This window comes from Osmerus mordax, chromosome 11 (genome assembly GCF_038355195.1).
Source record: "Osmerus mordax isolate fOsmMor3 chromosome 11, fOsmMor3.pri, whole genome shotgun sequence".
Classification (NCBI taxonomy): domain Eukaryota; kingdom Metazoa; phylum Chordata; class Actinopteri; order Osmeriformes; family Osmeridae; genus Osmerus; species Osmerus mordax.
This window is the reverse complement of record NC_090060.1, coordinates 17,499,528-17,514,025: the sequence shown is the minus strand read 5'-3', so window position 1 is coordinate 17,514,025 and position 14,498 is coordinate 17,499,528. Positions and strand designations below refer to the sequence as shown.

The 14,498-nt window shown below is 52.7% G+C and overlaps 1 protein-coding gene across 3 annotated transcripts in view; it reads right to left on the bottom strand.

The window, feature by feature from the left end:
- Window positions 1–573: 573 nt before the first annotated feature.
- actn4 (actinin, alpha 4) overlaps window positions 574–14,498 on the bottom strand; it is a 34,274-nt gene continuing 20,349 nt past the window's right edge. For 2 of the 3 annotated variants that reach the window (XM_067246991.1, XM_067246989.1), the window contains exons 4-21: window positions 13,765–13,851; window positions 13,088–13,175; window positions 12,777–12,855; window positions 12,605–12,686; window positions 12,044–12,129; window positions 7,445–7,537; window positions 6,610–6,840; window positions 6,362–6,509; window positions 6,081–6,231; window positions 5,877–5,985; window positions 5,382–5,522; window positions 5,087–5,269; window positions 4,744–4,878; window positions 4,068–4,247; window positions 3,370–3,516; window positions 2,230–2,310; window positions 1,124–1,282; window positions 574–732 (exon numbers count right to left, since the gene is read on the bottom strand). In XM_067246991.1, coding sequence (XP_067103092.1) covers window positions 574–732; window positions 1,124–1,282; window positions 2,230–2,310; window positions 3,370–3,516; window positions 4,068–4,247; window positions 4,744–4,878; window positions 5,087–5,269; window positions 5,382–5,522; window positions 5,877–5,985; window positions 6,081–6,231; window positions 6,362–6,509; window positions 6,610–6,840; window positions 7,445–7,537; window positions 12,044–12,129; window positions 12,605–12,686; window positions 12,777–12,855; window positions 13,088–13,175; window positions 13,765–13,851 — 2,339 coding nt within the window. Of the gene's footprint in view, window positions 733–1,123; window positions 1,283–2,229; window positions 2,311–3,369; window positions 3,517–4,067; window positions 4,248–4,743; window positions 4,879–5,086; window positions 5,270–5,381; window positions 5,523–5,876; window positions 5,986–6,080; window positions 6,232–6,361; window positions 6,510–6,609; window positions 6,841–7,444; window positions 7,538–9,720; window positions 9,807–12,043; window positions 12,130–12,604; window positions 12,687–12,776; window positions 12,856–13,087; window positions 13,176–13,764; window positions 13,852–14,498 lie in introns of all 3 variants that reach the window. The other variant, XM_067246990.1, reaches the window with a different exon arrangement.

Sequence of the window (14,498 nt, the reverse complement as noted above, 5' to 3'; positions counted from 1 at the left end):
TGTCCGGCCCCTCCCCACAGGCCCAAAGGGGAAGATGACACTTGAATCTATAGCGATGCTCGCTGGATGCCCCTGTATACTCCAGGCCTGAGGCCAGGATCTGATATATAGAGCAGATAAACATTGATTGTAGTTGATCTGTTACAAAATACAATATAAAGCTGAAGAACTAACAAGCAGAAGGCCAAATCAACAGAACAACAGTTAACTCCTCGGCCGGGAGATCGTTGTGGATCGACACCTGTGTGCTTGGAGGCACAGTCAGAACCAGGAAGTGGAAGAGAAGTGGGAAGACTTAGCCACCCCCCCCCCCCCCCCAACTGGCGTCCTCCACTTAGAACAAGCCAGGTCATCCCTCTTCCTGAGTCAGAACCAATCACAGATCTAGAAACCCTCTTATCCCCCTGCTTTCTTCTTTCTTTCCTCCAACCAGAGACCTGGTCTGGCACAAGCCTCTCGTCTTCCCATCCCTGCTCTCCCCCTCTCCCTTCTCTCCCCTCCCCCCTGGTATTGCTCCTGCAGGTCACTCTCCCCCCCCTTCCCCCCTCTCTCCCCTGCCCTCTCCCCCTCTCCCTAGAGGTCACTCTCCCCGTAGAGTGCGGTGGAGAAGGACATGTAGTCGAGGGCTCCGGGCGTGGCGTCGGGGCCAGCGTAGGGCGCCATACGGGCGATGCAGTACTCCGCCTGGTCAGGAGGCAGCTCCCTCCTTAGCTCTTCAGCCGTGATGAAGTTCTGACGGGGGAGGGAGGAGGAGGGAGGGAAGATAGAAGGATTAACGTTGGCATGGTTGATAACCTGAAACGATTCATTTTTCCTCACGTTAACTAATAGAACATTTAACACTAACAATTTACTGACTTCCCTGACCACACATTTACATTTAGTCATTTAGCAGACGCTCTTATCCAGAGCGACTTACAGTAAGTACAGGGACATTCTCCCCGAGGCAAGTAGGGTGAAATGCCTTGCCCAAGGACACAACGTAATTTGGCACTGCCGGGAATCGAAGCAACAACCTTCTGATTAATAGCCCGACTCCCTAACCGCTCAGCCACCTGACCTCCACACACCTCCACAGTCCCTCCCTCTCTTCCTCCCATGCCTCACCTCCCACCATCCTCACCTTGTCTCCAGCCAGGATCTTGAATGAGGCGATGACCTGGTCTGCTGTGTCCGTGTCTGTGGTCTCTCGGGACATGAAGTCGATGAAGGCCTGGAAGGTGACTGCGCCGCTGTTGTTGGGGTCCACGATCCCCATGATACGAGTGAACTCCGCATCGCCCTGGCAACACACACGCAAGGGGTTAACCAACACACACACACACACACAACAGGGACAGGGACAAGCCCTATGACATGGCTGATGATTACCAATGCTTAAGTCGGTTTGTTTCTTTTTAACAATGTAAGATTGAAGGGGTGATGGGCTCATTTTAACAGTTGGGTGGTCATAAGTGTTAACTATATTACAGTACATACAGACAGATCAGGGAGTGTGTGTCAGAGAGAGGGGGAGGAAGAGGAGTGTAGGAATAGAGTTTGAGGAGGGAAACAGAGAGAGAGATAGGAGAGAGAGAGAGAAAGAGAGAGAGAGGCGGGAGAGAGAGAGAGAGAGAGGCGGGAGAGAGAGAGCGCAGAGCAGCAGCGTTGTGTACCAGGCTGTTTCCAGTGGCAATGAGCAGAGCACGGAAATCATCTGCATCCATCATCCCTGTTCTCTTCTGGAGAGAGAAGCCCACAACCCAGCCAGGGGAGGGGAGGGGAGAGGGGGAGGAGGAGAGGGGGAGGGAGATAAATAAAAGTAGGGAAACGAAGGAGGATGAACTAGCAGGTGTAGAAAGAGGGATGGGTGAGAAAGAGAAAGGGTGAACGACAGAAAGAGAGGAGGGGAAAATGTGGAATGGAAAGAAGGATGAAAAGAGAGCGAGAAAGAGAGAGAAAACAGGGGAGTCATGTGAGGGGAGAGAAAGAAAAGAGAGAAAGCAAAATCAGTTAAGAGGAAACAAACAAAGCCAAACTGACAGAGACCGTTAGATCAGAGGCTGGGGCTGAGTAGAGGCCCCAGGTGATGCCAGAGAAGGGGGAGACAGGGTGAGTGAGCAGAGCAGCTCGCTAGAACCAGACACCACCCCCCAGTGGTCAGGCAGAGGTACTGCAGCCCACTAGCAGCCAGTCGAAGGTGGAAGGAGCGGCCTCTAGTGTCCGTGCCGGGGAACAGCAGGTTCCTACCGTCTTGTCATTCTCCACGTCGTAGCCCAGACTGATCAGACACGCCTTGAACTCCTCCGCCATCAGGGCACCGCTGTGGTCCTGCGCTCGGCCAATCACAGACCGCGAGACCAGGCGGAAGGACCAATCACAACACAGGGATGAGGGATGGTGGCGATCATGGGACCACGGCATGCGAGAAAATGGAGAGATGGAGGGTGGAGGAGGATGGGGAACAAACAGAGATGCAGACAGACACATACACACAGATGCAGACACACACAGACGCACACACACAGATGCAGACACACACACACAGATGGGATGACCGTGAGACAATGCCAAAAGAACACTAATACATGAGGACAAACACACAATAAATAGACACCATGATGGAATACTTGATGTTTCCCCGGGGGGGGCGACGACGTAGAGACAGAAACGACACGCCGTCGTGTAAATAAGATAAATAACATAAGGCCATTGAGTTTGTTTAATAAAAAAGCAAACTATAGACCTGTTTTACAGGAAAGGTAACCTTAAATGACTTATTTTGTGATCTGGCGCTGTGTGTGTGTGTTGTGAAGCGTCCCAAAGACACACAGCAGCATGCAACACAGAGGTGGACTGGGGAGGTGCTGGATGAGGATGCAGGGTGACTGAGGGAGTGTTACACCGAAATCCTTCCCCCTGTTCTGGGTGCCCCACCCAAACAAGCCACACCACGCGTGCTCTCTGGGGGGTGTGGTCTAGAACACGCGTGAGCTGTACTCACACGCCTGCCAAGCCCCTTCTCGCTCGACAGCTTCTAAACAAGACGCCAATCACGCCTCGGTTACTACGGCGATCTCGCATCATCGCCATGGGTAACAGTGACGAGCAAAAGACCACTGTGCAACTTCCTTCCTCCAAAGTCAAACGTTTTACATGAAAACCAGATGGCAAAGCTCCGGAGTCTAATGTAATAATACAAATAATGATACCAATACTACTGCTATTACCATCAATAGCAATTTTGAAGATGCTTTTTATCCAAAGCAACATCCAGTAACAGGAGGGCTTTGAACCTGTAACTTCCTAATCTGCAAATGCTCTAACCGCCAAGCTATCCCACCTCCCCCCTCTGTCTGAAGACCCAACAGGAGGGATTGGAGCCCTGACCTTGTCGAAGTGGTTGAAGGAGGCGCGGTACTCATGCAGCTGCTCCTGACTGATGCCCTTGGCGTCGCGGGTCAGGATCTGGTTCTCGATCTCGTTGATGGTGCGAGCGATGGTGGTGAGCAGCTGCTCCCAGCCCACGCGTAGGTGCTGCAGAGAGGGAGGACACGGGCACTCAAGCACTGTGACCACAGGACATCACGCACACTGTGACCACAGGACGTCACGCACACTGTGACCACAGGGCGTCACGCACACTGTGACCACAGGACATCACGCACACTGTGACCACAGGACATCACGCACACTGTGACCACAGGACGTCACGCACACTGTGACCACAGGACATCACGCACACTGTGACCACAGGACATCACGCACACTGTGACCACAGGACATCACGCACACTGTGACCACAGGACATCACGCACACTGTGACCACAGGGCGTCACGCACACTGTGACCACAGGACATCACGCACACTGTGACCACAGGGCGTCACGCACACTGTGACCACAGGACATCACGCACACTGTGACCACAGGACATCACGCACACTGTGACCACAGGGCGTCACGCACACTGCAGCACTGCTACTAAACTGAGCCAACCCTTCAAGGAAGAGTTGTGTGTGTGTGTTACCTCCATGGTGTAGGTGGTGTGTGTGTGTGTGTGTGTGTGAGAGAGAGAGTGTGTTTTACCTCCATGGTGTAGGTGGTGTACTTGTTGTCGAAGATGAGGGCCTCCTGGATGAGCTGGTGGTCTCCCTCCAGCTGGTCGATGTTGGGCTTGTAGTCGATGATGCTCTGCTCGTACTCCCTCAGGTTGGTCAGCTGGTCCTCCAGAGTCCCGTTCATCTCGATGGATATCCTGCCGATCTCCTGCACACACACACACACACACACATTATATTCCATACTAGTATAGAACCCTGTTAGTGTTTGAAGAGCAACCTGATGTCACAGCCAATCAGAAGGATAGCTCTCCCAGTTAAAAGGAGCCTGTTAACTTCTACCATTAACATCAACCAGTAATAATGGTTCCTATAGTGACAGTATTTTGTTTAACGACAGTCTCAGAAGGTTCAGCGTGAATGTCCTCAGGTGAGCCAGGTGTCTCCAGCTCCTGAGGGGGGACAGGTGTGGCTGTGTCCTGAGGGGGGACAGGTGTGGCTGTGTCCTGAGGGGGGACAGGTGTGGCTGTGTCCTGAGGGGGGGACAGGTGTGGCTGTGTCCTGAGGGGGGGACAGGTGTGGCTGTGTCCTGAGGGGGGACAGGTGTGGCTGTGTCCTGAGGGGGGGACAGGTGTGGCTGTGTCCTGAGGGGGGGACAGGTGTGGCTGTGTCCTGAGGGGGGACAGGTGTGGCTGTGTCCGTACCTCCATCTTGACCTGGATCCAGGGCCCCACCACGTTGGCCTGGCCGGCGAACTTGCGTCTCAGGTGGTCGTTGGACTGCTGCTTGGAGAGTTCCTCCTGCAGAGCAGCGTCACGCTGGGGTACCAGCTGCTGCACCTGCACACACACACACCACCAGGGGGCGTAGTCAGCACACCATGACCACACACACACACACTTCACATACCCACCCTCACTCTCACACACACACATACAGACTCTCTCTCTCTCACACACACACACACACACATACACACACACACACACACCCACTCTCACACACACACAGACTCTCTCTCCCTCTCTCTCTCTCTCAGTGTTGTACCTTGTCCCACTTGTTGTCGATGCTCTGGGGGGTAACGGTGGTGTAGGGGTTGTTTCCAGCCAGCTTGATGCCGTTGTACTCGGCTATCTTCTGCACCTCCGCCTGGATGGCCTGGATGGCCTCGCGCTCCTTATTAGCATCAGGCAGGGTGGACTTGAACTGCTCATGGGCTGTGATCAGACCCTGTGGAGGAGAGGAGGGAGATCATGGTCAAATAAGAACCTAACCATTCTGAGGCGGGCTGTCGTATTTCTTCATGATGCGTTTCCTGTGGTGGTGATGCGTTTCCTCCCACCTGGATCTCCTCGATGTTGTGGACGATGAACATGTCCTGCAGGTCCTCCATGGCTCCCTCCATCCAGTTGTTGAAGGGCGCTGCCCTCTTAGCGTATTCCAGGTACAGCTCATCTATAGACTCCAGCTGCTTCTCTGTCCTCTACAGGGGGGAGGAGAGGGGGAGGAGGAGGAGGAGAGGGGGAGGAGGAGGAGGAGAGGGGGAGGAGAGGGGGAGGAGAGGGGGAGGAGGAGGAGGAGAGGGGGAGGAGAGGGGGAGGAGGAGGAGAGGGGGAGGAGGAGGAGGAGAGGGGGAGGAGAGGGGGAGGAGGAGGAGGAGAAGGAGGAGAGGGGGAGGAGGAGAGGAGGTTAAGGGACATGTACTGTCTAACTGGACCAGGACTCCACTACACAACCATCTCTGTTGCTGGGACAGAGCCAGCCAGCAGGGGGCGCCACAGGCCTGGGGAACAGAGAGATGATAGGTGGAGAGGGGGGGGTCATGTGAGGGTCGTACCTCTAGAGACTCCCTGCGACTCTGGGTGAGAGACCCCAGGGCGTCCCACTGCTCACAGATGTTCTGACAGCGAGCGTTGACACTGGGGGAGTCATAGTAGTCCAGCTCACTGAAACACACACACACACGATTAATATACTGCCGATATGCCTAAACTCTTGATCTTAGTTTTAGTCTGTTCTATACTAAACTCCTCCTCCATACTTCAGTTCCTGGGCGATGGCAGCGATCTGCTCCACGCGGTCCTGGTGGGCCGCCAAGTCGCTCTCGAACGCCTCGTGTTTCCGTAGCAACGCCTTCACCTCGGACAGCGAGGCGGTCTCGTAGTCCTTCTGGGTCAGCATGGCTTCCTTACCTGGGGGGTCAGAGAGCGTGTGTGAGCGTGCGTGTGTGAGGGAGAGAGGTGATGTGTGAGAAGGAGAAAGTCTGCAAGTGTGTGTGTGTGTGTGTGTATATGAGTGTGTGTGTGTCCCGTGTGTTGGTACCGTCGGTCCAGGCCTCGTGGATGGTGGCCTTCTGTCTGAACTTCTCGGCCAGGTGGTCCAGCCTCTCCAGACGCCTGATCTCGTTCAGGAGCCACTCCTCATAGCCCTTCTCCGCCCCCTCCAGGGTGTGCCACGAGCCGTTGATGTCCTGCACACACACACACAGTCAGCCTCTGGGTGTCACTCAACCTCTGTGTGTGTGTGTGTGTATACGTGTGTGTACACGTGTGTGTGTGTCTTGCACTCACAGACACCATGCGTCCCTCAGAGGGCATGAAGGCGGGCCTGTTGCTCAGCCTCAGCTTGGTCTGCAGGGTGTTGAAGTTGATCTCCAGCTGGCACTTCTCCTGCACCTTGGGGGGCTTGTGCACGCGGCGGTAGTCTCTGAAGTCCTCCAGCTTCTGCTGCATCTCAGCCATGGTCTTCTCTGGGGCGCGGTTCTCCAGCCAGGGGATAGTACGACGTATCCACTCCAGGAGCTAGAGGAGGAGGAGACAGAGATAATGAGAGGAGGAGGAGACAGAGATAATGAGAGGAGGAGGAGGAGACAGAGATAATGAGAGGAGGAGGAGGAGACAGAGATAATGAGAGGAGGAGGAGGAGACCGAGATAATGAGAGGAGGAGGAGGAGACCGAGATAATGAGAGGAGGAGACCGAGATAATGAGAGGAGGAGGAGATAATGAGAGGAGGAGGAGGAGATAATGAGAGGAGGAGGAATAGATAATGAGAGGAGGAGGAGACAGAGATGAGAGGAGGAGGAGGAGACAGAGATAATGAGAAGAGGAGGAGACAGAGATGAGAGGAGGAGGAGACAGATGAGAGGAGGAGGAGACAGAGATAATGAGAGGAGGAGGAGGCAGAGATGAGAGGAGGAAGAGTTTGGGGGTGAGGATGGAGAGGGTGAGAGGAGGGGAAAGAGAGGAGCGGGTGAGAGGAGAGAAGTTGAGAGGAGGAAGGAGGAGAGGAAGAGGACAGTTGGAGAAAAGTAAAAGGATTTTGTCAGGAAACAGGAAGTACATACTGACAGGAAGATGAGTCAGGAAACAGGAAGTTAAGGACTAGATATTAAACTGTTACTTACATCACTGGCCAGCTTTTCATAGTCCTCCATCAAGTGTTCATTCTCCTGGTTGACAGCCAGCACCTTGCAGATACGATTGGCTGCCGTCTCGGCCTATCACAGAGCAGAGTGGTCAGTACTGCACACTGGTTGTTGAGGTCAGTTAGCTCATCCACTCCCAGCTGAGATTGGACGAGTGAGTGAGTTGTCACAATGCAGTCAAACCGTAAACTCTTTTAGTAACAAATCTGAAAATCCATAATACCAAACTCAGTGTCACACAGATGCTACATTTTGCATCGCTGCCGTCTTCTAAAGTTAAGACCAGCGCCACAAACTGGGTGAACACACAAACACCACACACTAGCAGTGACAACACGCCAAGGTATATACAATTATAAAAATAAGGAAAAACTGTGCACAAGCTCACACAAAATGGTAATAAACGTAAAAATGATATATATCAAATCTTATGCCACATGCTAGGGCTGTCAATGGTTAGTCTAGCAGTGTGTGCGTGTTTCAGGTTCACTGTGTGTGTGTGTGTGTGTGTGTGTGTGTGTGTGTGTGTGTGTGTGTGTGTGTGTGTGTGTGTGTGTGTGTGGTAAAGCTACATGCTTCCTCTATGAAACACAGGAGCAGTCAGTTACTGTTGAGCCCCTCTGCTGTCCTCAGCTGTCGTCTGTAACTACCGTGTCTCTGGAACAGAGACAACCTGCTCACAACCAGCACCAACAGACATGAACACAGGAGAGCTAGTCCTACCATGATCACATGAACACAGGAGAGCTAGTCCTACCATGATCACATGAACACAGGAGAGCTAGTCCTACCATGATCACATGAACACAGGAGAGCTAGTCCTACCATGAACACATGAACACAGGAGAGCTAGTCCTACCATGAACACAGGAGAGCTAGTCCTACCATGAACACATGAACACAGGAGAGCTAGTCCTACCATGAACACATGAACACAGGAGAGTCCTACCATGAACACAGGAGAGCTAGTCCTACCATGAACACATGAACACAGGAGAGCTAGTCCTACCATGAACACAGGAGAGCTAGTCCTACCATGAACACAGGAGAGCTAGTCCTACCATGAACACATGAACACAGGAGAGCTAGTCCTACCATGAACACAGGAGAGCTAGTCCTACCATGAACACAGGAGAGCTAGTCCTACCATGAACACAGGAGAGCTAGTCCTACCATGAACACAGGAGAGCTAGTCCTACCATGAACACAGGAGAGCTAGTCCTACCATGAACACAGGAGAGCTAGTCCTACCATGAACACATGAACACAGGAGAGCTAGTCCTACCATGAACACACAGGAGAACTAGTCCTACCATGAACACACAGGAGAACTAGTCCTACCATGAACACAATACTGAACACATGTAAGAATAAAACAGTATATAGACATCTGTACAGGTCTAACATGACAGTATCTATGCTAATGGTGTTAAACAGATAAAGAGGGGTTTGACCAGACATCACCAGTGTTTCCCACTACAGCCAGGGTAAAAGACATTCATCATCTTTTTCCATTTCATGTGTTTAAACGGTTCTGTTGTGGGAAGCAGTGCTGATGCCCACCAGGAGGGGGCAGTGTAGAGACAGAGACAGGAACAGGAAGTCAGTGTTGCTAGGGGTGGTGTGCTACAGCATCAGCACCTCTGTGACATCACTCTGCGTACGAACACTCTGAAACTGGAGTATCCTCTTGTGTACTAGGGGGGGTTCTGTGTACTAACATCTGGTTCTGTGTACTAAGGCTGGATCTATGTACTAAGGCTTAGCCTGGGCTACTGTAAATGTATAAAACACTTGTAGATATTCTCTGTAGGACTGTTAGACTCGTATCTTTATTGTCTGATGTACAGACCAACACAGGGTCAGACTGGGAACTGAAATTCTTAGAACAAGACAACTAGTTCTGTGTACTTAGATCTAGTTTTGTGTACTAAGATCTGGTTCTGTGTACTAACGCTGGTTCTATGTACTAAGGCTTAGCCTGGCGCTACTGTAAATGTATAAAACACTTGTAGATATTCTCTGTAGGACTGTTAGACTCGTATCTAGACTAGGCTTCTCTGTGGGCTAGTGAGTCTAACAGCGTGGCAGGTAGGAGGATGGGGACCCAGAGGGGCCCCTGCTGTGAGGGCTGCTGAACAACACACCCTCCAGCCAGGAGAGGCAGACGACCAGCCTGAGAGACCTGTGATGTCACAGGGGGCTTAGGGTGCCATGGAGAAAAGGAGGCGTGTGATTGGCCGGTGAGCGCTCACCTTCTGGGCGCCGGAGAAGGCGTGATAGAAGCAGGAGACATAGGTCATGATGGCCTTCTCATCTGGCCTCAATGTGCCCACGATGTCTAGACCCACCACAGCAGGAGAGAGAGGAGAGGAGGGGCGAGAGGAGAGGAGAGGGGGGGGGGAGAGGAGAGGGGGAGAGAGAGAGAGGGGGGGGGGGAGAGGAGAGAGAGGGGGGAGAGAGAGAGAAGCGGTGAAGCCAAGCGACCCTTAGCAGTGTCTCCTCCCCACAGCTGGGGAGTGTGTGAGAGGAAGGCTGGTTGGGAGGGAAGGAGGGGGGGGTATGGAATCCATGACGACGAGCCCCCTCCCACTCCGATGGAGGTCTGTTCCCCAGGGACCCCAGCGATGTGAGGGTTGGGACACACCGCCACACACACACACACACACACACACACACACTTGGTTTTGTTGATATGTGTTTGGGAATACCATCCAGCTGGTATAAGCGGTAAGAGACTCGAGTCCTGATCTAGCCTGAGAACTAGTTATTGTGCTCACGCACGGACACACCTCTCCTGAGACTGAGACTATGCTCACCGACTCCTTAATGAATATGAAAATAATTACAACAGCTGCTTGGAAAAACAAAGCGTGTCAGCAGGTTTCCTGACTGGAGCGCCCTGGGGGGGGAGGGTCTAGACCCTAACAGTCCTACTCTACTACAGGGTCAGGTCTAGACCCTAACAGTCCTACTCTACTACAGGGTCAGGTCTAGACCCTAACAGTCCTACTCTACTACAGGGTCAGGTCTAGACCCTAACAGTCCTACTCTACTACAGGGTCAGGTCTAGACCCTAACAGTCCTACTCTACTACAGGGTCAGGTCTAGACCCTAACAGTCCTACCCTACTACAGGGTCAGGTCTAGACCCTAACAGTCCTACTCTACTACAGGGTCAGGTCTAGACCCTAACAGTCCTACTCTACTACAGGGTCAGGTCTAGACCCTAACAGTCCTACTCTACTACAGGGTCAGGTCTAGACCCTAACAGTCCTACTCTACTACAGGGTCAGGTCTAGACCCTAACAGTCCTACTCTACTACAGGGTCAGGTCTAGACCCTAACAGTCCTACCCTACTACAGGGTCAGGTCTAGACCCTAACAGTCCTACTCTACTACAGGGTCAGGTCTAGACCCTAACAGTCCTACTCTACTACAGGGTCAGGTCTAGACCCTAACAGTCCTACTCTACTACAGGGTCAGGTCTAGACCCTAACAGTCCTACTCTACTACAGGGTCAGGTCTAGACCCTAACAGTCCTACTCTACTACAGGGTCAGGTCTAGACCCTAACAGTCCTACTCTACTACAGGGTCAGGTCTAGACCCTAACAGTCCTACCCTACTACAGGGTCAGGTCTAGACCCTAACAGTCCTACCCTACTACAGGGTCAGGTCTAGACCCTAACAAGTCCTACTCTACTACAGGGTCAGGTCTAGACCCTAACAGTCCTACCCTACTACAGGGTCAGGTCTAGACCCTAACAGTCCTACCCTACTACAGGGTCAGGTCTAGACCCTAACAGTCCTACTCTACTACAGGGTCAGGTCTAGACCCTAACAGTCCTACTCTACTACAGGGTCAGGTCTAGACCCTAACAGTCCTACCCTACTACAGGGTCAGGTCTAGACCCTAACAGTCCTACCCTACTACAGGGTCAGGTCTAGACCCTAACAGTCCTACCCTACTACAGGGTCAGGTCTAGACCCTAACAAGTCCTACTCTACTACAGGGTCAGGTCTAGACCCTAACAGTCCTACCCTACTACAGGGTCAGGTCTAGACCCTAACAGTCCTACCCTACTACAGGGTCAGGTCTAGACCCTAACAAGTCCTACTCTACTACAGGGTCAGGTCTAGACCCTAACAGTCCTACTCTATTACAGGGTCAGGTCTAGGCCCTAACAGTCCTACTACAGGGTCAGGTCTAGACCCTAACAGTCCTACCCTACTACAGGGTCAGGTCTAGGCCCTAACAGTCCTACTACAGGGTCAGGTCTAGACCCTAACAGTCCTACACACATGCCAATAACAGGAACAGCCTGTACCAGCATTAGAAGCTTCTGGAAATGCAGGTGTGCGTGTGAGGGAGGGAGCAGGTGTGTGTGTGTGTGTGTGTGTGTGTGTGTGTGTGAGAGCAGGTGTGTCCCAGCACCACCAGTTTCCGATAGCGCCCAACCCTGCAGGGGGAGAAAGCCATGCTGGAAGGAGGACCAGGAGAGGGGGGCAGTGGAGGGCGGATGCCCAGGAGAGGGGGTTAGTATCTGGGCAGGGCTTGGCAGGGTGGGGGCCGGGTACCTTCTGGGCCCCAGAGAAGGCATGGTAGAAACTGGACACATAGGTCATGATGGCTTTCTCATCCGGACGAGCTGTGTTCACAATGTCTGCAGGGAAACCACAGTTATACACGGACTGGGAGGACACACACGGACACACACACACGGGACAGTTATACAAATAGGGGAAACACACACACCTGAGATGCACTATACATTTACATGCAAGACACACACACACACACTCACACTGTGACAGAGATGGGGGGGATAGAGAACACAATGGTATCAGGGAAAGGTGGGAGGGAGGGAGGGATGGCGAGGAGTGGGGAGGGAGGGAGGGAGGGAGGGAGGGATGGGGTTCGGGGGTTGAGAGGTCAGGATTGGGAGTGAAGGTGAGTATGTGTGACAGCGGCTCATCCACCTGTTGAGGGTCAAAGGTCGTACTGGGAGGAGCAACCGTGTGGTTACACCACGGTACAGCATCATAACATCTTACCACATCTCATACACATTATTTCAACACACATACTGCTCATACACCACAATTCTCTCTCTCACTCTGTGTGTAGGGAGTCTGTACCTTCTGCATCTAACATCTTGGGGATGTCCAGGTACTTCTCAGCCACCTCGAACGCGTTGTTCAGATTGGTCACAGGGTCGTCCTGCACAGCCAATCACAGCTTCAGAATACACATAAACCACCAGCATGTGTGTGTGTGTGTGTGTGTGCGCCTGCGCGCGTGTGCGCTGACCTTTCTGAGCTTGTCGTAGTCGATGAGTTCAGGTCTGTGTCTGTGGATCAGAGCGTTGAAGGCTAGACCATCCTTCCAGCTGGAGAGAGGGAAGGAGGAGGAGAGGGATGAGAGAGGGAGGAGGGAGGGATGAGGGAGGGATGAGGAGAGGGAGGGAGGGGACCAGAGGGGGTTAGTGTTGAATAGAACAGTTGTGTGTTTCACCAGCAGGGGGCAGCCTGTCTCTCACAGCACATGTTGTGTCTGTCTGGAAGGTGTGTGGTGGTCTGTCTGGAAGGTGTGTGGTGTGTTGGAAGGTGTGGAGATGATACCTGATGTGGAAGTTCTGCACATTGACGTTCTTGTAGGGAGCAGTCTTCCTCTGACACCACAGCAGCAAGCCTTCCTTAGCAGACGTCTCTGGGGGACAGAAGAGGAGGGGAGGAGGAGAGGATTAGAGGAGAGGAGAGGAGAGGAGAGGAGAGGAGAGGAGGAGAGGAGAGGAGGGGAGGAGGAGAGGAGAGGAGGGGAGGAGGAGAGGATTAGAGGAGGAGAGGATTAGAGGAGAGGAGAGGAGGAGAGGATTAGAGGAGAGGAGAGGAGGGGAGGAGGGGAGGAGGAGAGGAGGAGAGGATTAGAGGAGAGGAGGGGAGGAGGAGAGGAGAGGAGGGGAGGAGGGGAGGATTAGAGGAGGGGAGGAGGAGAGGATTAGAGGAGAGGAGAGGAGGAGAGGATTAGAGGAGAGGAGAGGAGGAGAGGATTAGAGGAGAGGAGAGGAGGAGAGGATTAGAGGAGAGGAGAGGAGGGGAGGAGGAGAGGATTAGAGGAGAGGAGAGGAGGAGAGGATTAGAGGAGAGGAGAGGAGGGGAGGAGGAGAGGATTAGAGGAGAGGAGAGGAGGAGGAGGATTAGAGGAGAGGTGAGGAGGGGAGGAGGAGAGGATTAGAGGAGAGGAGGAGAGGATTAGAGGAGAGGAGAGGAGGAGAGGAGAGGAAGGGAGCTTGGCTCACCCTCCACAGAGATGTCCTGGATAGCAAAGCGCAGGATGATGGTCCAGATCATCCCCAGGGTCATCTTGGCGTTCCCATCCACGATTTCTGACCAGAGGGTTAGGGGTCAGAGGTCAGAGGGTTAGGGGTCAGAGGTGACCACAGCTCACATGAGTATACAATAACATAACACATACACTGTATGTCTACATCCAGTCTACATACACTGTGTGTCTATATACACTGTGTCTATATACAGTCTACATATGCATTAATATACACGATCACAAGCAAGAGAGAGAGAGAGAGAGCGCTGGAAACTCGAAGGTTTAATGAATCCTAATGTGCTTGATTCAGACAGCCTGTGTTTGCACTGTGTCTCCTAAAGAGCCTGCAGAAACAGCCCCTATGGAATCCACACGCATCAAGCACACTATCTCCACTGCTTATCTGAGTTTCAACTGACAATCCAGAGATGTTTGGGAGGGTGAGAGATGAGGGAGAGGGTCAAATACAGACACAGGTGCACAGCCATACAGCCATACAGCCAGTCAGCCATATATGGAGCTATCTCAGGTAAGTTATGTATCCTGACCCAGATTCCATGGATCCTGCAGCTCTAGAGATCAGCTCTTTATCTCTCTCTCTCCATCTCTCTCTCCCCATCTCTCCCACTGACACATACCACTCTCTCTCCCTTCCCTCTCTTTTCTCTCCCTGACCTTTGTGTGTGTGCGTGTGTAGGTTCTAGGGTC